This window comes from Artibeus jamaicensis, unplaced genomic scaffold, assembly GCF_021234435.1.
Source record: "Artibeus jamaicensis isolate MK-2021 breed Jamaican fruit bat unplaced genomic scaffold, CSHL_Jam_final contig_685, whole genome shotgun sequence".
Classification (NCBI taxonomy): domain Eukaryota; kingdom Metazoa; phylum Chordata; class Mammalia; order Chiroptera; family Phyllostomidae; genus Artibeus; species Artibeus jamaicensis.
In genome coordinates, this window is record NW_026521924.1 from 12,646,937 (window position 1) to 12,671,495 (window position 24,559).

At 54.7% G+C, this 24,559-nt stretch overlaps 2 protein-coding genes across 15 annotated transcripts; one reads left to right on the forward strand and one right to left on the reverse strand.

Annotated features, from left to right (window-relative positions):
* The first annotated feature begins 416 nt into the window (after positions 1 to 416).
* SLC4A11 (solute carrier family 4 member 11) lies at positions 417 to 10,983 on the forward strand. 13 transcript variants are annotated; one of them, XM_037147846.2, is made up of 21 exons: positions 417 to 566; positions 1,694 to 1,839; positions 2,837 to 2,881; positions 5,038 to 5,190; positions 5,317 to 5,366; positions 5,617 to 5,842; positions 5,934 to 6,015; positions 6,254 to 6,377; positions 6,737 to 6,949; positions 7,027 to 7,120; positions 7,232 to 7,357; positions 7,436 to 7,549; positions 7,636 to 7,768; positions 8,039 to 8,112; positions 8,477 to 8,744; positions 8,821 to 8,927; positions 9,018 to 9,186; positions 9,281 to 9,454; positions 9,631 to 9,826; positions 9,910 to 10,079; positions 10,172 to 10,983. In XM_037147846.2, exons 1-21 carry the CDS (start codon positions 562 to 564, stop codon positions 10,233 to 10,235), a joined length of 2,733 nt encoding a protein of 910 aa, XP_037003741.2. In that variant the 5' UTR covers positions 417 to 561; the 3' UTR covers positions 10,236 to 10,983. The 13 variants fall into 13 exon arrangements, with proteins under 13 accessions (XP_037003741.2, XP_037003743.2, XP_037003745.2 ...); XM_053671074.1 differs by lacking the exon at positions 417 to 566 and adding an exon at positions 1,115 to 1,287 and having other exon boundaries at positions 1,694 to 2,547; XM_053671073.1 differs by lacking the exon at positions 417 to 566 and adding an exon at positions 1,115 to 1,287 and having other exon boundaries at positions 1,719 to 2,547.
* Positions 10,984 to 12,945: 1,962 nt separating this feature from the next.
* ITPA (inosine triphosphatase) lies at positions 12,946 to 23,970 on the reverse strand. Of its 2 annotated transcripts, none has more exons than XM_053671080.1 (8): positions 23,851 to 23,970; positions 21,664 to 21,721; positions 21,278 to 21,342; positions 20,580 to 20,653; positions 19,750 to 19,781; positions 18,994 to 19,109; positions 14,785 to 14,911; positions 12,946 to 13,391 (listed from the first exon to the last, which is right to left on the reverse strand). In XM_053671080.1, exons 1-8 carry the CDS (start codon positions 23,914 to 23,916, stop codon positions 13,303 to 13,305), a joined length of 627 nt encoding a protein of 208 aa, XP_053527055.1. In that variant the 5' UTR covers positions 23,917 to 23,970; the 3' UTR covers positions 12,946 to 13,302. The 2 variants fall into 2 exon arrangements, with proteins under 2 accessions (XP_053527055.1, XP_037003707.1); XM_037147812.2 differs by having other exon boundaries at positions 14,785 to 14,861; positions 23,851 to 23,968.
* Positions 23,971 to 24,559: the final 589 nt, after the last annotated feature.

Genomic DNA, 24,559 nt, shown 5'->3' on the forward strand with positions numbered 1-24,559 from the left:
CCCAACGTCCCAGGAACTCTTGGGGGCTGCGGGACGGCCACTCTGCACAGGTGGGCTCCCCCTCTGCTTGCCGGGCCAGCCATGTCCCATGATGGGTAAACAGAGCCTCAGGACTCTGACCCGGTCGGTGAACATAGGGGATCGTTGTTGGTCCTAGAGCTGGCGGCCAGTGTGGAGGGGATGAGAGATTAACACTTGACACTGAGGGAAATCCTAAATCAATCCAGGCCCCGACAGTTGTGGAATCATTTGCTGAGAAGCCACACAAGGCCAGGTCAAGGGTTTCATTGCCCGGGCCTGATTAGCCAGACCTCAGAGCAGCACGTGCCCACCTGCCGGCATGCACCCCGCCCTCCTACACAGACGCGCGCGCACGCGCGTACACATACGGACTCACTCTACTAGTAGAACAGGAGCCAGGGAAGGCGCGTCCCGGGCCGGGATCCCGCCTGTTAGGAAAGGAAAACCAGGCAGTGGGCCATCTTGGGAAGGAAAGAAGCCGCGAGCCAAGACCTTGACCCAAGAGAAAGCCAAGGGCACAACGAGGCCAGGGGAGAAACCATGAGGTACGCTGCGCTGCGAGCAAACCCGATGCCGCAGAGTCAGGCACGGCTGGCTCCACGGGCCAGGGCGTAGCCCCGGGAAGGCGCCCGGACCGTCTAGTTAGTCCAGGCGCGCTTCCTGGAGGAGTAGGAAGGTTTACCGCCAGAGCTGCAGGGATAAGTGGAGGGGGCGTAGCAGGCGGGGCCGGGCCGAAAGGAGCCCTCCCCCACCCCCGAGGAGAGGGGGCGGAGGCCCGCAGCGCGCTTAAAGCCGATTCTGAGGAAGCCCTTCCTCGACCGATGCAGCAGCGGCTTGACTCCTTGGGCCCCTGAGCCCAACGAGTTTCTTCCCACTTACCAGCCCCGCCCAGCCCCTAACCAACCGGGCGACGCTTGGGCGGGCGGGCCGAGGACGCCGGGTCTCCACGTTCTGGTTAAGCCGCCACGGTCTTCCGGGAGCAGCCGGTTCGAAGCTGACCGGAGCGCTGGTGGGCAGGCGGTATCCCGCCCTGGGCCTCACTGCCCCCCCCTCCCCGCACCGGGGCGGGGCGGCGGAGCGGCTTTAGGACCCAGGCGCAGCACGGGGGTGTGTCGCCAGCTCCCTCCGCGGCCCGCCTGGGACGCGGAGTCTGGGGTGCAGAAGCACGGAGTGAGGATCCCGGGAGTGTGCGCGTGGGCGCAGCCGTCCGGCCGCCGACCTCCAGGGCCGCGACCACCAAGGGCGTGTTCTATTTCCAACCTTGCGGTGGGTGCCTGAGCCCGCGGGCGCGGCGGAGAGGCCGACCGGTCTCCGCAGGGAAGGCGTGCTAGGCAGGGACACGGAGCCACCGGGGCACTAGGGGAGAATCGCGGGTGCCACCCCTGCAAGGGCTCCGAGTGTCGTGGGCAAGAGGATCGTGGGGGCTTCCCAGCTGGGGGCAGAGTGTGGGGGTGCGTTCGGTCTCGAGGGAGCGGGTGTCCTGGTGGGGTAGACGAGCAGTGGAAGGAGACCCAGGAAGGCATCGTGGATAACGAGAGCTGGATTAATGCTCTGCGTCGCTGTCTTGAGATTCTTAAGTTTTTGAACCAATGAGGTAGCCGGGGAGGGGGGCCTGGAAGTGGGCGGGACGGAGCTGTGGGTTCCCCAACACCTCCTGCGTCGGGCTTGTCAGAGCCGGGCGCCGCTGCCTCCCACAGTCTCACTTTACGTTCTGCGCGGAAGCCTGCCCACTGGTGGTGGTCCCCGGACTCCTGGCTGCCCCCTGCCTGGCTGTGAGCAGTCACCAGCGCGGCTTGGATGACCGAGAGCCAGCGCGGGGTTTGTATGACATTTACTTGCACGTGGGGCTCCGGGGATGGAAGTAGGGTGTGTGCCGTAGCCACCCTTCCAGACCCTGGTCACCCGTGTCCTCTGTTCATTTCTGCGGCCTCGGTTGCCAGCTTTACTGCCCCTGCTCCTTCCTCCTTTCCTGATGCAGTCCGGTTCCCGCCCGCCCGCCCGCTCGTCTGCCCGCATCATGCCTCCCCCTCCCACAGACCCCTAGGGTCTCCGAGTCTAGAGGCGCTTTCCTCTCGTGCACGTGGCCCCTCTTTGTGGCTTCCTTCCTTGCACAGCGCGGCACCAACAGCCGGGACCATCCGGGGCCCGGGGTGGGGAGCGCGCACAGCTCCCCCTTCCCATCCCCCTTGAGGACCAACGGCTCCGCCTCCCAGGAGGCCGGGGACTTGGCTGTGGCTCGAATGGAAGACGGCAACGAGAGGGAAGCCGTTGCCTCTTCGTCCACCGCGCTGGGGCGGGTGAAGTTTGGGGCCGCTACACGTGCGATAGGTGTTGATGGCCATCAGTACCGACCTGAGCGTGAGAGGACGCATGTGCGGGGAGGAGGGCTGCAGCCCAGGTACTGGGCTTGGCAGCAAAAGAACAGAAAAAGAAGGTCGTCTACTACTAGAAGGAGGGTAGAGGCGACTTCTCAAGAGACCTGGCCACCAAGTCCTTCAAGCAGTCAATGCCTCACTGTCTCACGGGGTACTGTTAATTACTCGTGGAGAAAAAATGCTGAAAACATCTCTCAGCTCTCTCACCTGGGCAGCCCCTAGCAGATGGGCTAACGAATTACAGGCCTGACTTCCTCCGGCTCCTCAAGAGGGCCCTGCCTAGTACTGTTCCTTGCTCTTCGAGGTTGGCCTGGGTTGGGTCTCTGGGAAGGGTAAGAAGAAGTCAGCAGGGCCGGTGTGAGGTGGAGAGCAGATGGGCACCGAAGACTGGCCAGGGTTGGTCCTTGGAGCTGGTAACAGTTCTTTGGCTTCCCTTGCAGAAAACTCTTCCATCATGTCGCTGAATGGATCCATTGAGGATGTAGGTGAGTACACTCAGGTGTGGGTATGTGTACAGAGAGGGCTCCTTGGCCAAAAGCCTCTAGGGGAGCTAGTCCGGACACTGGTGGGTCTCCGGTGATCTTGCGGCTCTGTGGTCCCTCTCCTGTGCTATATAGACCCTCTGGTGGTGCCCTTGGTTCACGTTTACAATGCTCAGTTATCCGACCAGCCTTAGACCAGGTGTTTGGATGCCCACATCCCTCAGTCCCTGCCCAGCCCTGTGAGGGAGAGGCTGCCCTTGTCCCTCTACCGAAATGTAATTCTGCTTCTGCATTCCCTGCTAGCTCTGGCCTAACTCGCTCTTCCCCGCATCTCTGGACGGGCTCTGTGCTGTCTCTCCTGTGCCCAGACCCAGGGGCTGGCATGACCATCAGAGGGTTGTCTATGGGACAGTGCTTGGGAAGAGTAGTGATGTGCCCTTACCCAGAGTCCCTAGGGCATGGCAGCGGCATGTGGCAGGCTGCTGCCAGGGGAGTTAGGTATGTGGCTGGGCTGTAGGATAGAGGAAGGGACACAGCATCCCAGGAGCCTTGCAGGGACCTGGTAGTGCCAACTGGGCAGGACCTGGGGAGAAGGGGGCAGTGTGAGGGGCAGCACGGGGGACTAGTGGGTGCTTTGGGTACAGAGGAGAGGCTGGGAAAGGTTTGAGGCTGGAGAACCAGGTTGACAAAGCAGAGTGGGCCTGGAATTGGGCAGGAAGTTTTTCATGGACATGAGCTCCATGATTGAGCTCCATGGGCCCAATGTCATGAGCTCCATGACACCTTTTGACCTAATAGCTCTGCTCCAGGCTCTGGGTGCAGTGCAGACCCGGGGCTAGGTTTCCCTAGTCCGTAGGGGCCCTGCTAGGAGAGGCCTAGCACCTCCTGTCTAGAAAGAGCCCAGGCTGAGCACAGGATGACATGGGGGGCGGAATGGAGCCTGGGATGTGCAGAGGAAACCAGCGGGCCGGAGTGGAAGTGAGTCAGGGTGAGTCACTGCCTGGCAGGTGTAGGCATGCTGCTGACCTGTCCCTGTCCCCACACAGGTGTTGGGCATTGGTGGGGTCTGGGCCACAAGGGCCCCTTTCCTGGGATCACCCACAAGTGTGAACCCTAGGGGACCAACCCATAGTCAGAAAGAGGTGCCAGCTTGGCCTAGAGTGAAGCTGGGCCCTTGGGACTTGCCAGAGAAGCACCGTTCCATGAGTCTTGAGGAAGGCTCTCTGGCCTCCCGCTTGGAGCACTGGAGCTGGTGTGCCCGCGGTTCTGGCCAACTGGCGTGAGTTGTGCGAGATTGAGGTGGGGAGTGAGAGCGGGTCTGGGGGGCTGAGGGTGAGGACAGAGGTAGCGGGGCTGGCTCAGACCGTGTGATCCCAGAGGCTTCAGAGAGCCCCAGTGGGCTTAGGGAAGATCAGAACATTTGCACCTCACAGGGGAGCCTTCCCACGGTGGAGCGCCTGTGCTGTGTGGGCAGTCGCAGGAACCGAGAAGTAGACCCAGGGGTCCATGCTCCCACCCTGGGGGAGGGGCATGATAGGGACCGGGCTGAGGTGAGGCCTCCTTCAGCAGGTTCCATCTCCTATCAGTCCTTGGCTCCATTTCTCTGGCCCTCCTGCTTCCTGGGCCTTGTCTGATGTCTGGACTATGTTTTCCAGCCCCGATGCTTTGCTTGCAGGCCCTCCCTGGGAGAAAGCACTCCTGGGCCAGTGAGGTGGGGAGGGAGGGCTCTGGCTGGCCTGGGATCCCATCTGCGTAGCCAGGCAGGACTGGGTCCTGTAACCTGGAGTTTCTGGGAGGGCAGGGTTTAGGCAGTCCTAACTGTCATCGCACCACGTTCCTGGCTCAGAGTCTGTAGAATAAACGTATTTTTTTTCTAGCTGAAGCACATGTGTGGGTCAGAGCAGTGCAAGGCCCAGTTCCTGCAGCTGAAGAATGTTGGAGAAGGTTGTTGGGTGGGGGTTGAGGGGCCAGGGCCAGTGCGTACATGCTGTGTCTCCCTGGGCCTGAGGCTGCCTTCCTGGCCCTTGAGGGGCCTCTCTGACAACTCACTGAGAATGTACCAAGCGGGACAGCCCAGGGTCCCTGCTCCTTGGTCTTGAAATCCTTCCTGGGATGCAGCGCTGACGGCCAGGCTCTCTTGGTGGTGGTGGGATCTCCAGGCTACCTCAAGTGTGACACAGATGATGCCTTTGAAACCCGCGAGGAAAAGCTGGGGGAAGAGGCCTTCGACACAGTCAACTCCTCCATTGTGTCTGGCGAGAGCATCCGTTTTTTTGTCAACGTCAACCTCGAGGTGCAGCCCGCCCAGGCTGGTATGGTGGTTGTAGCAGGGACACATGGGGGCAGGGAGGACTGGGGACTGGGCAGGCGTGGCCCCAGTCCGCCAAGAGAGACCCGAAGAGGTGGGTGGCACCCTGAGCCCTCTCCCTTTTTTCTAGCTGACAGTGAATCGCCTGATGGCTGCGGGCTCCTCCACACCTCCCGCAAGGTGGGTGGCCCATCTGCAAACGGAACCAAGAGATCCCGGGTTCTGGGTCACTAGGTCAGAGTGGGGACAGCTGATCCCCCTCCCACAGACAGCTCATGCAGCTCCCCTCTTGCTGTACACGGGGATTTCACGCCAGCCTAAGGCGGATCTAGTGCTGTCCCTGCCGGAAGGGGCAGGCAGGGGCCTGTGAAGGAGAGGCTTAGGCAGTGGCAGTATGTCTCACTCATGGGCCATTGTGGGGTCCCCCCAGTACCTGAAATTAAAGAACTTCGAGGAAGAGATCCGAGCGCATCGGGACATAGATGGCTTCCTAGCGCAGGCCAGCATCATTCTGAACGAGCAGGCCACCTCACTCGATGACGTGCTGCGGGCCATGGTGTTGCGCGTAGCCCTTGACCCCGACAACGACGAGCCCAACTGCAACTTGGACCTGCTCATGTCCATGCTCTTCACAGATGCGGGGGCGCCCATGGCAGGTACGGGCCTGCCTCCCCCCTCTCACCTGAGCAGGTAGATCAGGGAAGTGGGCCGACTGACCCTCCTATCCCCTCCACCACCTGTCCTCAGTCCACTTGCTGTCGGATACCATCCAAGGAGTCACTGCCACAGTCACAGGGGTACAATACCAGCAGTCGTGGCTCTGCATCATGTGAGTTGCCAGGCCGCCACATGTGGCCTCCCCACCTGGTGTGTTGGAGCCAGGCACCCACATCCCCGCAGGGGCTGGCCCGCCCAGTTTAGGGGAAAGGATGTGAGCGCTCCTGACCTATTTGATCATCTTCCTTGGTCCCTAGCAGAAGTCACTGGGGGGGTTAAAACTGGGGACTCTGGGTGGTGTCCCCCCAAGTGTGGCAGCTGTGTGCTGTGTGCGCCCCCCTCCCCGCCAGCTGCACCTCCAAGTCCCTGCTGAAGCGGCACGTGTGCATCAGCCGCCTGGTCCGCCCGCAGAACTGGGGGGAGAATTCCTGTGAGGTCCGCTTTGTCATCCTGGTGCTGGCCCCACCCAAGATGGTGAGGAGAAGCCTTGGGGTGGCTTCCTTTATGGGGGGGAGGGTTCCAGGTTGCCTTGGAGGTGTCTCTTCCATGTGCTGGGGTACCCCACACGGGGCCTCTGAAGATCTCATTCCCACCCTGTCCCTTCATCTTGGACCTCCTGGGTTTCCCTGAAGCATTTTTGCTAGGTCCTCAGCAAGCCCTAACTTCCCCAGAGATTGCTGGAAAGAATTTATTTCCTTTCTGATGGAAAAGAGATACTTTTTAAATTATTATTCAAACACAGGGGCCTTTCTTTAGCCTGCCCCGACCTAAGCCTTCTTCTGGTTGGCTGACGATGATTGGCAGATGTGATTCTCCCCATGCCCCACCCCCAGAAAAGCACGAAGACTGCAACAGAGGTGGGGCGCACCTTCGCCACCATGTTCCTGGACATCACGTTCCGCCAGAAGCTCCTGAAGACCCGCACGGTGGAAGAATTCAAGGAGGCCCTGGTCCACCAGAGGCAGCTGCTCACCATGAACCAGGCTCTACCCCCCAACGTGAACAAGTACAACAGGAGCTCCATCTGCCTTCCGAGGCCCCACCCGGTACAGGGGCCAGGTGGGCCTGGGCGGGTGGCATGGGGCCTGGGCTGCAGCACTAACCGACCGGCACCCTACCGTAGCACCTGCATCCCAAAGACTTCCTCCCTGTGGGGAAGGGCATCCGAGAGGACTTCGCGCGCAGGTTCCCCGTGTACGCACTGGACTTCACTGATGGTACGTGGCCCTGTGGCTCCCCCCAAGCTTGGCCTGTAGCTCAGGCCACAGGACAACAGGTATGCCTGTCTGGCAGCCCCCGACACACTCTGTCCTGTCCCTCATTCCTAGGCATTATTGGCAAGAACAGGGCGGTGGGCAAATACATCACCACCACGCTGTTCCTCTATTTCGCCTGCCTCCTGCCCACGATCGCTTTCGGGTCCCTCAATGATGAGCACACCGATGGGGCCATCGGTGAGAGGCCAGGGGTCGGCAGAGAGGGCTGGGTGGGACCCAGGACTGGGCCACCCTCCTGACCACCCAACTCCTCAGATGTGCAGAAGACCGTGGCTGGGCAGAGCATCGGGGGCCTCTTGTACGCACTCTTCTCTGGGCAGCCGCTGGTGGTGCTGCTGACAACGGCACCCCTGGCTCTCTACATCCACGGTGCGGTGGGGCTGTGGCAGGGAGGGGGCGTGGCGGCCCCTGGCCTGAACCTGGCCCTGACTGCCCCCCCATCCTGTTGCCTGCAGTGATCCGCGGCATCTGTGATGACTACAATCTGGACTTCAATACCTTCTACGCATGGACAGGCCTGTGGAATAGTTTCTTCCTCGCTTTGTATGCCCTCTTCAACCTCAGCCTGATCATGAGTCTCTTTAAGAGGTGACAGAGCCTTCCTTGAACTGCTGGGGCCTTCAAGCAGGAGGGAGACCAACCCAGCCGGGGGTCTGGGTCAGCCTCCATGCCAGCCTTAGACGTCCTGTAACCCTAGAGGGGATGGGGTGCCCCCAAGGGGAAAGCTTGGGACTGGTCCTCTTCATGGCAGTAGGAGGTGAGGGGCCACACCAAGGATCGGGGAAGCCTCCCTCCACAACGACTCACCCCCCCATCTTATGAGGCATATCACCCCCCCCCCCCCACCCCCGCCGGCAGGTCAACAGAAGAGATCATTGCCTTGTTCATCTCCATCACATTCATGCTGGATGCTGTCAAGGGCATGGTCAAAAGTGGGTATCTGGCCTGGGCTGCCAACTGCGTCCCTCTCGTTGTACAGGGAGCTGAGTTAGTGGGGTTACAGGCCATGACTGGGGCAGTCCGGCAACACGTGGGCTAAGGTGGTCCCCGTGCTCAGGGCACTCTGGGGAGCAGCATCCTGACGTGCTGCAGGGCAGCAGGGCTGCCCCAGGCAGGATCCAGAGGCACTGGGCTAGGCCTGATGAGCGAGCAGAGACAGGGCAGAGGGACAAGGGCAAGTGATGGGAGTGCTGGGTGGATGGGCAAGTCGATGGGATCCTGGTTGATGGAGAAGACCAGCTTCCCCACAGTCTCCCAGAACCCAAATGGCTGAGGTCTATTGGCCTATATCCACAGTCTTCCAGAAGTACTACTATAGCAACAGCCCAGGGAACTACGGCGTAGAGCACAGTTCCCTGCTGGGCCTCGGCACTAGCCTCAACGCCAGCCTCAACGCCAGCTTCCACACCACCCTCAACAACAGCCTCCTGGGCAGCCCGCAGGAGCTGACCTCAATGAGCAGCCATCTCGACCAGCACCCGGGCCGGGATACTGCTGTGCTCAGCCTCCTGATCATGCTAGGCACGCTCTGGCTGAGTTACACCCTCTATCAGTTCAGGAAGAGGTGAGGAGGACCTAGAGGTGAGGGTAAGGGGACATGAGCCCCTGGACCACACTGATACACTCGCCTATGCTCCCAGCCCCTACCTGCATCCTTACATGCGGGAGATCCTGTCAGACTGTGCCCTGCCCATCTCGGTGCTCACCTTCTCCCTCATTTGCTCCTACGGCTTCCGGGAAATAAAGAGTGAGTTGTAGGTGTACTGCAATGGGGTGGGCGTGGTGAGGGCCCCCCCATAAAGCTGGCAGCTGGAGCAGGGTCTGTACCTCACTACAGTGAGCAAGTTCCGATACAACCCCAGTGAGAGCCTATTCAAGGTAGCCAAGATGCAGTCGCTGTCCCTGGGGGCCATCAGCAGTGCCATGGGCCTCGGCTTCCTGCTCTCCATGCTCTTCTTCATCGAGCAGAACCTGGTGGCTGCCTTGGCTAACGCACCAGAGAACAGGTTTGCAGGGCTGGGCGGGGAGGGCTGAGCAGGGTGCCCACCCTCCCAGGGGCCAGCAGGGGTTCTATCCACAGCCCCTGCCTGTCTGCCGCAGACTAGTGAAGGGCACGGCCTACCACTGGGACCTCCTGCTCATCGCCATCATCAACACGGGGCTGTCTCTGTTTGGGATGCCCTGGATCCACGCTGCCTACCCCCACTCCCCGCTGCACGTGCGGGCACTGGCTCAGGTGGAGGATCGTGTGGAGCACGGGCACATTTGTGAGACGTGAGTGTGAGGCAAGAATCATGTGGGCTCTTAAGGTGATGCAGCCTGGAGCCACGTGTGACCTCGGGAGGGCTGTGGCCTGAAGTGTCCTAGCCTGGGACGCACATGTGACCTGAAATGAGGTGTGACCTGGTGGCCCAGGGCCGGAGCTGATCTGGTGCTCTGGGACCACGCAGGATCGTGAGCGTGAGGGAGACGCGGCTGACCAGCCTGGGGGCCAGCATCCTGGTGGGCTTCTCCCTCCTGCTGCTGCCCTTCCCGCTGCAGTGGATCCCCAAGCCCGTGCTCTACGGCCTCTTCCTCTACATCGCCCTCACCTCCATCGACGCCAACCAGCTCTTTGAGCGCCTGGCCCTGCTGCTCAAGGACCAGGTGAGGACCTGGCCTGGAGCAGAGCTGTGGGTGGGAGGTGCCGCGGCACCAGACCTGCTCACACCTGGCCCTCCCGCCCACAGGCCTCATACCCACCCACCCATTACATCCGGAGGGTGCCCCAGAGGAAGATACACTACTTCACGGGGCTGCAGGTCCTGCAGCTGCTGCTGCTGTGTGCCTTCGGCATGAGCCCCCTGCCCTATATGAAGATGATCTTTCCCCTCATCATGATTGCCATGATCCCCATCCGGTGAGCAGGGAAGGCCTGGGATGGGTGCCCTCTGCCTCCTCCCCGTTCTGATGTTCATCTCTCTGCCTGTTCTCTACTCCCTTTCCCCACAGCTACAAGCTGCTGCCCCAAATCATTGAAGCCAAATACCTGGATGCCATGGATGCTGAGCACTGACCGCCAGGCCCTGGCACACCCTGTTTATCTGTCCCTCCGGGTCTCCTTAGCCTGGCCATGCCTTCTCGTGAGGAGGTGCGGGTGTCTTGGAGTGCTGCGCCATGCTGCGCCCGCTCCCAGCTGTCCCAACAGGCCTAGGGCATCTGTGCATTGTGGGCGGTCTATAGTGTGTGCCTGCACTGCCCACTGCCCACTGCCTTTTGCTTTGGGTGAAAACACTGCTCAGAGCAGCCTCTGCCCAGGGTGGGACTAAGCAGGATGGATTTTCTTTTGATAAAAGAGTCAGATGCCGGAGAGAGAGACCATTTCCTTGATTGTGTAAGGAACTCACTGTACGCACATTAGAGAATAAAGCTCGTTTCTATGCTTCTACACGCTCTCCGTCCCTGTAGCCTTGCCTGTCTGCAGGCCACCTGAGGGCCCTGGGGCAGAGGGACGAGGGGGTTCCTGCTTGTCGGATGCCCTCCATGTGCCATCACCTCCACTCAGCACAGTGGACACGGGCCCAGCGGGGAAATGTGGAGGACCCAGGAAGCCTTTGTGCTGCCAGAGACCAGCAGAAGGAGGTGTCTGCAAAGACCCTGAGGAGAGAGAGGGCTTGGGCCCAGTGAAGAGTGTGGCTGGTGTGGGGAAATCAGCAGGGCCGATAGCAAAGGGCCCCGACTCCAAGGCAGCTGCAGAGCAGTCTGACCTGGGACTGAAAACAGGCATGTGTAGGTCAGACTGGCAGTTTTGAACTGTCTGGTCTGTTGGGTAGATCCTAGAATTTATAGGTAGGGGGTGTGGGGTGGTGCGGGAGCTGCATCCCGCACCAGGGCAGTGCTGGGGGCATAAGGGAAGTGGAAGAAACCAGATGGTGGGGACTGGTTGGATGGAGGACAGAAGCTGCTGTTTCGCACACCCTGGCCAGCCACCAAGTGACCAAGCTGGACAGTGGCAGCAGGCAGTGTGGACCACACATCTGAGGCTCAGGGGAGTCCTCTGCCCCATCCGTACCTGGAGGCCACAGCAGTGATATGCTGCAGAGGACCTGCCTCATAGACACCCCATTACATCATCTTTTAGAACTTTGGCTGGACAAATATTTACACCACAGACCAAGGGAACAGATGAGAAGACAAGATGTATCCAAAGCCACAAAAGGACTAAGATCTACATATACAAAGAATTCTTGTAAACCAGCACAAAGACAATGCCTCTGAGAGAAAAGCAGCAAAGGCTATGAACAGAAGGGGAGGCTGAAACTAACAGGGATGACGAGAGATGCTCAGATACCCCGGAAATCTAAGAAATGCAACCCAGCAGCAAGGTGGCGCCATCAGCTTCCTAGACTCTGGCAAAAGAGGCTGGATGGACTATTGAGCAGGAGATGGGGGGCCCTCCTGCACTGATGGAAGGAGTGGAGATCAACACAAGACACCTCATGCTCTTGACTGAGCAATGCTCTCTGTGGGAGTGGGTAACTCAAATTAAAAAGGGGGCACAGTTGAGTGGCGGCCTGCGAACCAAAGGGTCGCCAGTTCAGGAGGCAACCAAACATTAATGTTTTTCTCCCTCCCCTCCCTTCTCTAAAATAAAATTTAAAACAAACCAACAACAGGTGGACAGAAAGTGTACTCTGTGCCAGGACAGAACTCTGGGGAAGAAGCTGAGTTAACAGACAGGGATGCCTTGCCCTAAGCTGCATATACCTGCCCCACCCACGTGGCATGTGAGCCGCTGGGGCTCCTTCCCCAGTAGCCTGGGTATCCTTGAGGGTGGGGTCATGTCCAGAACCACTAGGCAGGCCCCCAGCACCCCACATCATCCCAGCCAGATATCACCTGCCACCAAGGAGACCACTCTAAGGAGGCTCAGCCGCTGGCGCATTCTGGGGAAATGATCCAGCTGGGCCTCAGAGGCAGGAGTTGGGGGGGAAAGACCTGGCCTTAGCTTCATGCACAAGGGAAAGAAACAAGGGTTAAACCCACGTGCCAGGCCATGCTGCCAGGACTAAAAGAAAACGGCCTGGAGCGGCTGGGCCCTTCTCCAGAGCTGCCTGTGAGCAGAGAGGTAGGCCTGCGAGTGACCCACCAGCACTGAGTACTTCGCTGTGCCCCCTCCCCCGACCTGCTTGCACACAACAGGCTTTTCTGAAAGCCTCAGGGTGGGGCACCTCCGCCTCCCCAACACCTGCCGGAAAGGCAAGGGAACCATCCCAGGCCCCCAAAGTCTCTCCCACAGAATGGTTTCCCCAGGGCATGGTGAGGTGCTGGGGCAGCTGGGCCTCCTGAGGGGCCTGAAGGGCCCAGGTTAATATGGCATGTCAGCCCAACTGGGTCAAGGACTCATCCCTGTCCCTACCATAGAAATGAACTTGGCCTTGTAATCATAAGCCAACATTTGAGCTGCTCTAATGATAACTCCACAAAGCAAAAGCACCAAACATCCCACACAGCAACACCACGGAGACCAGTGCATCCCTCAATGGGTGGGCAGGCAGCATGGATCTGCATGAAGGCCAGCCCTTGATCTGAGACTTGAAGAATGAAAGAAAAGACACAATACGCAGACTAGCATGGGCATGCGAATGCTCTGGACACAGCTCTGTCCTCGTCCCGTCAACACCCCTGCCTACCTGAGAACTCGGCTGCTCCTGCCAGAGGGGACCCAGGAGACAGACACCTGCCTGGGGCAGGTTTCAAAGCAGTACATCCAGTTTATTTTGGTGTGTCTTCCAAAAGCTTTATTTGCCACATTTTAAACACGCTGAGACTATCTGTGTGCTCCTTGCCCAAACCTTCAATCCTGCCACGGCCAGTTTAACACCTGATCCAAGGCCTGGAGGCTCAGGAGAGACCACTGGATTCCCAACAGCAGAGAGCAGTATCCCTTGCCCAGTTCCTCTAAACAGAGCCACCTGCTCCTCCAGACTGGTAAGGCTGGTCCGGTGAGGCCGTCAAGTCTCAATACCCCCAGGAAGTAACCCTGAAGGACATACTGGGGGGGGGGGTGCCTGCCTGATGGGTCTCAGGCTAGCCCTCCCCAGATCCCTGGCAGACGTGCTCATCACTGGCCCCAGGAGAAGTCAGGCTGCCGAAGTACTCCTGCAGCTCACGCAGGGCCCGGAAGCGATGGGAGATGGCGTTCTTCTCAGCTTTGGGCATCTCTGCATACCTAAGAGGCGACGGCAGCAGCTCAGAGTAGGGAGGCCATGTGGGGGAGGGTGTACACCCCCATTCCAGAGCCTAGAGCTCTAGGAGTCCCCAGGAAAGGGTAGTGGGGTCACCAGCTCCTAGCAGCCAGTTAAGCTCTGAAAAAAATCACTTAAGTTTTAAATTCCTCTATAGGTAGAAACCCCTGTTAATGAATGTGGAAGGATATTAAACTTGCTCCAGTGTGTCCAGAAGTCATTAAGGGAAGCTGGGGACAGGGGACCAGCTGCGTGTTTGATCGGCTTTGTCATCTGTTGACAGGAAGCAGCGGGGCCTGGCAGAGCGAACACAGCAGTGTCCTCTAGTGCACTGCGGGGGTGGGGGCAGCGTGGGACAGCCGGCCAGTGGCCTGTGCTCCATGCCACAGCTCCAGTGAGGTGAGAATCCCACACCCCAACGGCAGGCTTCAGGTCCGTGCTGTCCAGTATGTGGCCGCCAGCTACATGTGGCCATTTAAATTTAAACCAATTACAACTGAATAAAAAGAATTGCAATTCCTTAGTCACCCTAGCTACGTTTTATTTTATATTGTTTTATAGGACCTTTAAAAAACTTTTTTTAAGACAAGAGAGAGAGAAACAACGAATTCTTGTTCTACGTATATATGCATTCACTGGTTGATTCTTGAATGTGCCCTGACTGGGGATTGAACCCACAATCTGGCATTGGATAATGCTCTAACCAACTGAGCTACCTGGCCAGGGCCGCCCCAACCACATTTTAGATTCCCCAGAGCCACTTGTGGCTAATTGCTACTGGACTGGACAGCACAGATGTAGAACATTTCTGCCACCAAAGAGCATTCTTGGACAGTGATCTTCTATGTTGTCCTCAGCCCTATCCGGTTTTTGTGAGGTCTCAGGCCCTGCTCCCTACGGGCCCCTCCAGCCTGGAAACCTGGCTCCAGTAAAGGCCCACACGTCCCATGGAAGTAAGAGGGGAAATGGATATAAAATACTGAGATCACTCAGCACTGGGGGAGGGGGAGGTGTGACGTGATGCCACCAAAGGCTGCAAAAGTGTTAACAGTTTTCCAAACTAAAGCAGGGGGTCAGAAGACCATCCCACAGAACTGTCAAATACATACACAAGCCGCGGACAGAGAGGGGAAGCCACTGGAGTCACAGAGCAGCTCTGCTGTGCGCTGCAGCCCCAGCCCAGGTCCCTCCCAGCCACGCCTGGCTGCCTTCCCCGCCTTGGACTGGGCCGCCCAGATTCCTTGCGTCCACCCCAGCAGAGATGCCTTCAGCTGGAACGGCACCCTCAGAGCCTGCTCCATCCACATCCGCGTGCCTGCACACTTGGGTGGGGCGCCGTCGCGGTGCAGATCCCCAACAAGAACCCGGGCTCCTTACGTTTGCTCGTATCCATCAGGCTGAAAGCAGGGGTCCCAGCCGAAGTCCCGGCAGCCTCGGGGTACCACAATCCGGCCCTGCCAGAGGAAAGGGGGCCAGGCACGTCACTGGACATGGAGAAGATGCACTAGGAAGACAGCAGTACCCAGTCTGAGTTTAGTTTATGGATTTGGTTAAATCCTATTTACTAAAAACAAATGGTTTGAAAGGGTCCATGATACCGGCAAATGTTTGCTAAACACATAAATAAAATGCACAGTGGGACAGCTCTCCCCTCACATCCAGGGAGGAACCATGTACTCGATCTCCCCGGGGCCGCCCTCCCTCTCAGCAGCTTTGACAAACTGTGACCTACTGAAGACAATCAACTGCAACAGAAAACGTTTTCTCCTACATGTGAAGTTAAGGGCCCTGAACTGTGCAGACAGGCCCCATGCCTCCTCCTGTTACTGCATTTCTCAAAATGCAAGGGAGGCTCTAACAATTAGATGAAAATATCACAGAAAGTACTTAGCACAATGTTTAACATATAAATGAGCCCAATAAATACTGGCTGCGATAGGTAAGAAAGCAATAAAAGAAAAAGCTAATCTAAAAAAGATAAGAGGGAGTAGAGGACAGAGATTAGACACATAAGTGTCCAGGCATTCGGCCCAAAGGCAAATTCTGCTTCTGCCAGCTGGGAGCTGTGTGCCCGAGGCCGGTCCCTGAACTTCTCTGAACCACACCCAAGTAACACCTGCTTTCTAAACATCTGCAGTGAAGCAGGTAGTTTTATCAGCACTGGGGTTCCAGGAGGCCCTGCCTTGCTCTAACAAAATGACCTTAAGCAAAGTAGACATCAAACCAGTAATCAAATGACCAAAGGCAAAATGTCTTCTAGGGAACAAAGAGGGAACTGGACTCAAGAGTAGGATGGAATGACCTGGAAGGCCTCAGGGGTGCCGAGGCCCTGAAACAGGGAAGGGCTTGGCACATCTGCTGCTGAAAGGACAATGCATTTGGGTTCAGGGGGCTCGGGTGAGAACAGAACGTGGAGAAACGGGGCCACCTCAGGTAAAGTGGGGGCTGGGGAGCAACAAGGTGCACGAAGTAGCCAAAGCCAGGGAGACAAGAGGGAACGGTGGGGACTACAGGGCCTGGACCCTATCAGCCAGGCTCATGGTTGTTCAAACCTCTGACTTTTGAGAGAACATTTCTGTATTCATAGCATTATTCAAAACAGCAAAAATGTGGAAGCAATAAAAGTCCATTGATTGATAATGGATAAAGAAAATGTGGCACATATGTACAATGGAATGCTATTCAGTCTTAAAAACAAATGAAGCCCTGGCCGGGTGGCTCAGTTGGTCAGAATGTTGTCCTGATATGACGAGGTTGGGGGTTTGATGTCTAGTGAGGGCACATATAAGACTCAACCAATGAAGACATAAATAAGTGGAACAAAATTGATGTTTCTCTCTCTCCGGCTCTCCCTCCCCCTCTAAAATCAATTTTTAGAAATTTCCAGCCAAGATGGAGATGTAAGTAGATATACTTAGCCTTCTCTCACAACCAAAAAAAGGACAACAAGAAATTTAAAGACAAAAAACAACCAGAACTGCCAGGAAATAGAACTGTATGGAAGTCCAACCACCAAGGAGTTAAAGAAGAAACATTCATTTGGACCAGGAGGGGCAGAGACGGGCAGCCAGGGCGGAGAGGGTGAGTGGCAAGGCGGCAGCTGGCAGACCAGGTAATCCCACATTTGCATGTAGATAAACCAGGAAGAACCACCAGGGAGTGAGACAGACCGTGCAACCCAGGGTTCCAGAGTAGGGAAATAAAGCCTCAAAACCTCTGGCTGTAAAAACTTGTGTGAATAGCAGGAGAAACTCCCAGCCTCACAAGAGAGTTCTTTGGAAAGACCTACAGAGTCCTAGAATGTACATAAACCCACCCACCTGGGAATCAGTACCAGAGGGGCCCAATTTGCTTGTGGGAAGAGGGGGAAGTGACTGAAAGCCAGCAAAATCAAGCAAGCAGCATTGTTCCCTCTTGGACCGTCCCCCACACAGAGCACCAGAATACCGTGTTATGGGTTGCCCCACCCTGGCAAATACCTAAGGCTCTGCCCCTTACAACGTAACAGGTGCACGGAGACAAAAAAAATAGATGGCCCAAATGAAAGAACAGATCAAAAATCTAAAAATAGAACTAGGTGATGAAGAGATGGAGACAACCTATCAGATACACAGTTCAAAACACTGGTAATCAGGATGCTCACAGAAATGGTTGAATATGGTTGCAAAATAGAGGAAAAAGTGAAGGCTGTGCAAAGTGAAATAAAGGAAAATGTACAGGGAACCAACAGTGATGGGAAGGAAACTGGGACTCAAATCAACGATTTGGACCAGAAGGAAGAAATTAATATTCAGCAGGCACAGAACAAAGAAACAAGAATTCAAAAATATGAGGAAAGGCTGAGGAGCCTCCAGGACAACTTTAAACATTTCAACATTTGAATCATAGAGGTGCCAGAAGAGGAGGAAGATCAAGAACTTGAAAATTTATTTGAACAAATAATGAAGAAGAAATTCCCCAATCTGGCCAAGGAAATAGACTTCTAGGACGCCCAGGGAATCCCAAAGAAGTTGGACCCAAGGAGGAACACACCAAGGTACATCATAATTGCATTAGCCAAGATTAAGGATAACGAGGGAATCTTAAAAGCATTGAGAGAAAAGGAGACAGTTTCCTACAAAGTAATTCCCATAAGACTATCAGATGATTTCTCAAAAGAAACCTTGAAGGCAAGAAGGGGCTAGAAAAAAGTACTCCAAGTCATGAAAGGCAAGGACCTATATCCAAGATTGCCCTATCCAGCAAAGCTTTCATTTAGAATGGAAGAGCAGATAAAGTATTTCCCAGGTAAGGTCAAGTTAAAGAGGCTCATCATCACCAAGCCCTTATTAAAACATTAAAAAGACTTATCTAAGAAAAAGAAGATTATCAAAAATATGAACAGTAAAATGACAACAAACTCACAACTATCAACAACTGAACCTATAAAACAAAAACAAACTAAAAACAACTAGAACAGGAACAGAATCACAGAAATGGAGATCACATGGAGGATTACCAGTGGGGAGGGGTTGGGGGAGAATGGGGAAAAGGTACAGGGAATTAAAAGCATAAATGGTAGGCAAAAAAGACAGGGGAAGGTTAAGAATGGTATGGGAAACGGAGAAGCCAAAGGATTTATATGTATGACCCATAGACATGAATTGGGGGGGGGGGGGGATGTTGGTGGGAGTGGGGGAGTGTAGGGCACAGGGCAATAAATGGGAGAAAAAAATGAGACGACTTTAATAGCATAATCAATAAAATATATTTTAAAATTCAGTTTTAAAAAGTCCTAGAAATATGTTGTACAATAGTATGCATATAGTTAATTAACACTACTGTACTGTACACTGAAAAATGGCAATAGACAGTCTTATGTGTTTTTAACACAAACGTTAAAAACCACCGAGTGCAGACAGGAGGTCTCTGTGGTCGGCCCCTCGTGGAGTCCCTGGGATACGGCTTCGTGGGACACAGTGGGACTCTGGATTTTATCCTGAGCAGAAGGGACAAAGCAGGAGTGAAATGCCAAAAGGTGCACTCTTGTCATCGGCCACAAGGACGGACTACCAGGACTAGGGGGTGGGGGACACAGTTCAGAGAGCGATGTGGACTCTGTGAGAAGCAGGTGAACCTCACGGGTAAGCAGGAGGCATTGAAGGGCAGTTGGGAAAGGAATGAGTTGGGAGGAAGGTTCTATATAAACATGAAAAGTTGGAAAAGCTCTGAGATTTTCAAGGGAAGCTGTAGCCTCAGGAGTTGGGTGAGGAGACTGGAACCTGCAGAAGTCTAGGCTGCAGATGTAGCTCTGGGAGTCGGCCTCCTTCAGTTTCCACCTCCGCTTCTCAGGAGGACATACAGTGCAGAGCTCTGGGTGCACGAGCCTTATGTGTCTCCCTCACAGGGGATCCTCAGGAAGCACACGGATTTCAGGATTGACAGCACTTCTATTTCTCTTGCCCATGGCCAGTTCTGGGCAAAAGCATGGGAACTCACTTGGGCCGGGACACCATCCTCTCTACCTCCCTGCAGAAGACTCTGGGCCTGTCAGCTGGAGTCGCAGCGCCCCCTAGCGGCATGTGGTGGACCAGCATGGGTACGCACCGAGGTCCGGCCCCTGAACAGGCGCACAGGCTCACTTGCATCCCCACTGCTGAACGCGAAGGTGCAGAGTGCATACGCTGACTTGTCCTCGAATCCAGCCAGGAGTTGGTGGAGACCTGTGGGCAGGTACAGTGAGGGCTCAGTGTAATCTGTGCCGCCCAGCCCCAACTCCCCACCTGAGGCCCTGAATTAGGGGGCATGTGCCAAACCGGGGGGCTTATGTTACCAGATAAGCTTTGTGCTGATAAACCTGGAAGTTGGGTCATGAGGACATGGGGCTCATTATTCTGTTCTACTATTGTATATGTTTAAATGGTCATTAATATAAAGTGTTTCTAGAAGCACCTAAAAAGGGAACTTTTCGGCCTGCACCTTTGCATGACAGGACAGGCACTGCTGGGGCCCAGGAGGGGAAGACCCGCACCCCCAGGCCAGGCCTGGGCTGAGGCAAGGACCGGCAAGCAGTCAGTAGGCCAGGCCTCTCAGCCAAAATCAACGGCAGCCCCTCTGTCCCTCAGATTCACAGCTCCCACCACCGCTTTCCCATCCACTCCTCCCACACCTCAGTGCTCCCTGGAGCTAGGTGTGCATGCACAGTGTGAGCTTCAGGTTATGGATGGGAAACTGAGGTGAACAGAGGCCCAGTGGTGGGGCTGGAACCTGAGATTTCTAACCACTATTTGGGGCCCTCCCCTGGACCACTGCCAGACTCTCAGTTCCCAACAGATCTAAAGGGAGAAATAAAAAGGACGATACCTTCAGGCTTTAACTTCTCCAGAAACCACTTTCTGCAAGACAAATAAAGGCAAGTCAGACACCAGAAGACAGATCTTCTGACCATCTTCTAATCCGGTGCGCACCCTCACCCCAGGACAGCCAAGGGGCTGACATGATAAAGAATGTCTCACCTCAAAATGAGGACAAATCCTCCAACAGGAAAAAGAAAATGGGGGCAAAGAGGCAATGCGTAGAAGAATCAACAATTCAGTGAAAGCCTTAAGCTGATTGGTAATTAGGGAAATGTAAATTAAAACCTCACGTGACAGCACTTCACGCTGCCCACACTGCAGATATAGAGCAACGCATCCTGTAAGTGTATATGGGTGCTGCCACCTTGGCAAACGTATTAGCAACCTACATGTTAAAGATATACGCATCCCAGACCCAGGAACAGTACTGCTAAGCATTTGCTCTCCACCCCGGAGACAGGTATTCAAATTGGGATATTTGTATCCTAGAGATACACAAAGACCTTCTGGAGGGGTTCAGGGCACTGAATATTTTAAGAAAATCCATTTTCAGATCTTGACTTCCTTATTTTCTCTTCCCTGAAACTGATCTGCCCATGAATGTACCTCTTCAACAGGTGGGTTTCCCTTGCACATCTCCGCTTACACAATAACATTCTCACACTTTACAAAAGAAACACATGCCTTTTTTCCATCCCTAATCCTTCCTCAGGACAATCTGAAATATTGGCATTGATGCCAAGACAGTGAATGAACCACAATATCAGGTAACCAATCATTTCCAAGTTCATTTGGTTTTGTAGGCAGGACTCTGCAAGGGGGTGGGGGAGCACTCACATGTAGGGGCCGGGGAGGCCCCCAAGGGCATTGAAGCACAGACAGGTGTCCTCTACCAGCACAGGCCCCTGCACCTGCAGCACAAGGAAATGCAACCCTGAGACCTACCACCAGCAGCAGGCCCTGCCGCAGCCCTGAATTTCCAGGCCACCCAAGCTGGGGCAGGCCCACATCTAGTTGGGACCTGCCACTGTTGCAGCAGCAGCAGTCATAGCAGCCGAAGACAAGGGTCCAACTACTACTGGGATTGGCCTGAGGCTTATCTCTTACATACCTTTTAGACTTGAGAACACCAAAGCCATGGCAGGTTGTAAAGACTGCTCTAGGCACATCAACAGAAAAGATGGGATTCATACTCAGGTAGCCTGACCCATCGGAAAGTGCTCTTTCTCAGTTCCACAGAGATAAGTGAGTGCAGGGGTGCGTGTGCAAAGGGAGAATGTAGGGACTGAAATGTATGTATCCAAGAATTAGGGAGAGAGAATCATGTACGTGGTGGCCTGGGGAGATACTATGCAGTCATGCTTGAGAAAGGCAGTATTCTAGGGCCAACATGAACTGATCCCAGAACAGCTAGGTCCTTAAAGTCCTAACGAACTGTGCCTGTCCTATTGTTCTCCACTTATGCGCAATAGGCACAGGCTCCGGGAGCCCCCAGGACAGGAAAAGTGGGCAGAAAACACATGCAGAGCAAGCACCTGGCGAGCTGCCTCCCGACACTTCTGTATGGAAATCTCATCAGGCTCTCCCTGGTACTCTGGCACTTTGGAGGAAAAAGACACACAGAGAGTCAGGTCACCAGTAGAGAGAGAAGTCAACCCGTCTTTTAAAAATAAAACAAAACACACCCTGGCTGGTGTTGCTCAGTGGATTGAGACTCGAACTGCAAAGTAAAGGGTCACTGGTTCGATTCCCAGTCAGGGCACATGCCTGGGTTGCAGGCCAGGTCCCCAGCGAGAGGCTCATGAGAGGCAACCACACACTGATGTTTCTCTCCCTCTCTCCCTCCCTCCCTTCCCCTCTCTCTAATAACAAAGAAATAAAATCTAAAAAAATAAAAACAAATAAAATAAAAGAGACATACAGTCAATTTTCTGTGCCACCAAAGTACACGGGAACTTGTCTCCTAGAATCTGAATGACCTGTTCCAAAATGAAAGAACATTGAACACCACTTGTTAACAATTTCCCATCATTACACAAGCTGCCATCCACCATTCTCATAAGGCAATTCTCCTGCCAGGCCCCTAGAGCTTACCAAGTCAAGCCCCTGACCTCACCCCAGCCTTCAGGGTCCACCCCAGCAGGTCATCTCCCTCATCACCACAGTCTTCAACTTCAGGTCTCTGTTCGTGCTCACCACCTACCTACACAGAACACCCTCTTTCCTTCTCAATGCTCCCCTCTATTCCTAGGCCAGGAATTCTCTATAGGGCATTACCCAGAATTGAGGAGACCTGAGAACTTGGATGGGGAAAAAAATACCTATTTTTAAAAAAGATTTTATTACTTTATTTTTAGACAGAGGGGAAGGGAGGGAGAAAGAGAGGGGGAGAAACATTAATGTGTGGTTGCCTCTCACGGGGGCATGTGCCCTGACTGGGAATCGAACTGGTAGCCCTTTGGTTTGCAGGCCTGCACTCAATCCACTGAGCCACACTAGCCTGGACAAAAAAAATCTATTTTTAAAAATTAATTAATTTTTATTGTATTTATTGAAGTGGCATTGGTTTAAAAATACCTCTTTATTTTCAGTAATTCCTAGCTGAAATTTAGCACCTCTTTCAATTGTGAATATAGAAAACCAAAGTAGCATTAGTAGTTCTGGTGACCTTTAACCCTATCAAAATCACAGATGTCCCCATATCCCCTTACAGTTATAGCAGATATCTCAAAATATCATTTACAATTACCATTATTTTCAAATTATGGTAATTACACACACTGCTAGATTGAATCCTTTAAGTGTCAATGTAACTAATCACAAATATTTGTGGTATTTGGAGAATTGTACTTCAATAGATTTCCTTTGTAATTCTATGTATTTTACTCTGTATAGTTAAAAATATTTTCCTGAGAAAGGGTCCAAAAGTTCATCTGTCTGCCGGTGGGGTGCCATGGCATAATGAGGAATTAAGACTCCCTGTTTTACTAGTCCTGGCCAGGCAGCCCAGCTGGTTAGAGCATCAACCCAATAAGCCAAGATTGTGGGTTCGATCTCTGGTCAGGACACATACAAGAAGCAACCGATGAATGCATAAATAAGTGGAACAACAAATCAATGTTTCTCTCTTCCTCTCTGTCTCCGAAATCAATAAATTTAAAAAAATAAAAATAAAACAAAAAGGGAGCACTTTAAGTATTAAAAAAAAGACTCCTTGTTTCAGGCCAGCTTCAACTCCATCTTTCCAACGACCAATGGCCCCCACACAAGATCCCACTTGCGCGGCCATAGCTGACTGAGCAGGGAGGGGCAAACCCTTGACCTAAAGAAGGCCAATCAGAGCTGGTGTATGGAAGAAGCCTCACTGCCCCTCCATTAGGACAAGAGGAAGCAAAAAGACCCAAATAGGAAAAAGGATGATCATCCAGCGAGAACTACAATGACAGAGCAGCCCCTCAAGAGACACCTGTTAAGGGACACCATAACATTGTACTTTCACAAAAGTCCGGTGGTTTATATGAGCTCCCTAATGTCTATTATTTGCAGCCAGGACGTTTCATCAGCCCTTAGAATCCTCAAGGCTAGCCACAAAGTAGCCAGGAGTTTTGGATCCAATGCTTCCTTCACTCGTCTCATCATCCCCATTTCACGGATGATGAAAGAGGCTGGAAGAGGCTGAGACCCATATTTCTAGACCATGGTGAGACATACACAGACGGCTCAGTTTGGATGTCTGTTTTATGCTCTGTCCGGCCCCTGCCACCCCCGAGCCAGCAGCGGGGTCTGCATCTGCTCCAAACTGGTATCGAGATCCCGGTCTGAGGTCTAGCTCAATAAGTGACCTTTGGGACACGTGCTAAGGATCCCGCCATTCCTTCGGCTCCCACAACCTCTCTTTATTCCCCCACCACCCGACTCCGCGAGGTCCAACCCCTTCCACACCTAGGTCAGACCTATTCCTGCAGGTCTGGCTCTCCACTCCCCCTCCAATCTCCTTCTGCGTGCTTCCTCCTCCTGGAAGCTCCTTCTCCGCCCTATCCCCAGCCGACCTGACCACACGCTACCCACCCAGCCGCCTCCCGACCGGCCTCCCACACCCTATTGGCACCTCCTCCAGTTTCTTGGCGTTCCCTGTGACAAACACTATCTTCTTCCCGGCCAAGGATGCCGCCATCCTGAGTTTCGGATACCTGGCAGTCCCACCGGAAGCCCCTCTACCTCGGGTTGAGCGCACTTCCGGCTGGCGGCGGAAGGGGCGGCTGAACGTCCGGCCACTGGTCCCGGTGAAGAAGGGCTTTGGGTCCCATTACGCACAACTGGCGGCGGCGACTGCCTGACCGAATTCGCAGGGGTAGGCCGCGGTGGGCACCCGCAGTCCTTGGTCAGGCACCCGGCGAGTAGAGTACTGTTTTTCTGGGGAGCAGCCTGGGGCGCCGGGCACTAGAATAGAAGAAAGTGGCGCGGGCCCCCTGAGCCCGAATGCAACTGACTTCCTGGGTGCAGGTTGAGTGCTCGGAGACCAGTCTCTCCCACGGAGGGACGCTGTTTTCTTGGACCAGAAGAGACCTCCAGCCACCCGTCCCACCACGCTTTCACCCCTCTGCTACTGGGTTACCGAGGGAAGCAGGACAACCCCTCGTCCCTCCCCCGAGGCCGTTGATGAGCGACACCTCCAAGACTGTCTCTGAAAATGTTCTCTTTTTGGGCCAGGGCTGCCAGTCGGGGTCTTTATCCTGACCTCACCTTCAGCCCCGGTCTTTTAGTTCCTCCTTGCCTGACAGCTCTGAATTACTTGACTGCGAACTTAAACTTGGCAT

Bases quoted from the DNA above. Each gene is read 5' to 3' on its own strand.
- SLC4A11 (XM_053671074.1), top strand. From the start codon at position 2,262: ATGGAAGACGGCAACGAGAGGGAAGCCGTTGCCTCTTCGTCCACCGCG. The intron at 6,950-7,026 runs GTACAGGGGCCA...ACCCTACCGTAG, and splicing joins GCCTTCCGAGGCCCCACCCG to CACCTGCATCCCAAAGACTT. The intron at 7,550-7,635 runs GTGCGGTGGGGC...TGTTGCCTGCAG, and splicing joins CCTGGCTCTCTACATCCACG to TGATCCGCGGCATCTGTGAT.
- ITPA (XM_037147812.2), bottom strand. From the start codon at position 23,916: ATGGCGGCATCCTTGGCCGGGAAGAAGATAGTGTTTGTCACAGGGAAC. The intron at 21,722-23,850 runs GTGCCAATAGGG...ATTTTGGAACAG, and splicing joins ACGCCAAGAAACTGGAGGAG to GTCATTCAGATTCTAGGAGA. The intron at 21,343-21,663 runs GTATGTCTCTTT...TTTCCTCCAAAG, and splicing joins GGTGGCACAGAAAATTGACT to TGCCAGAGTACCAGGGAGAG.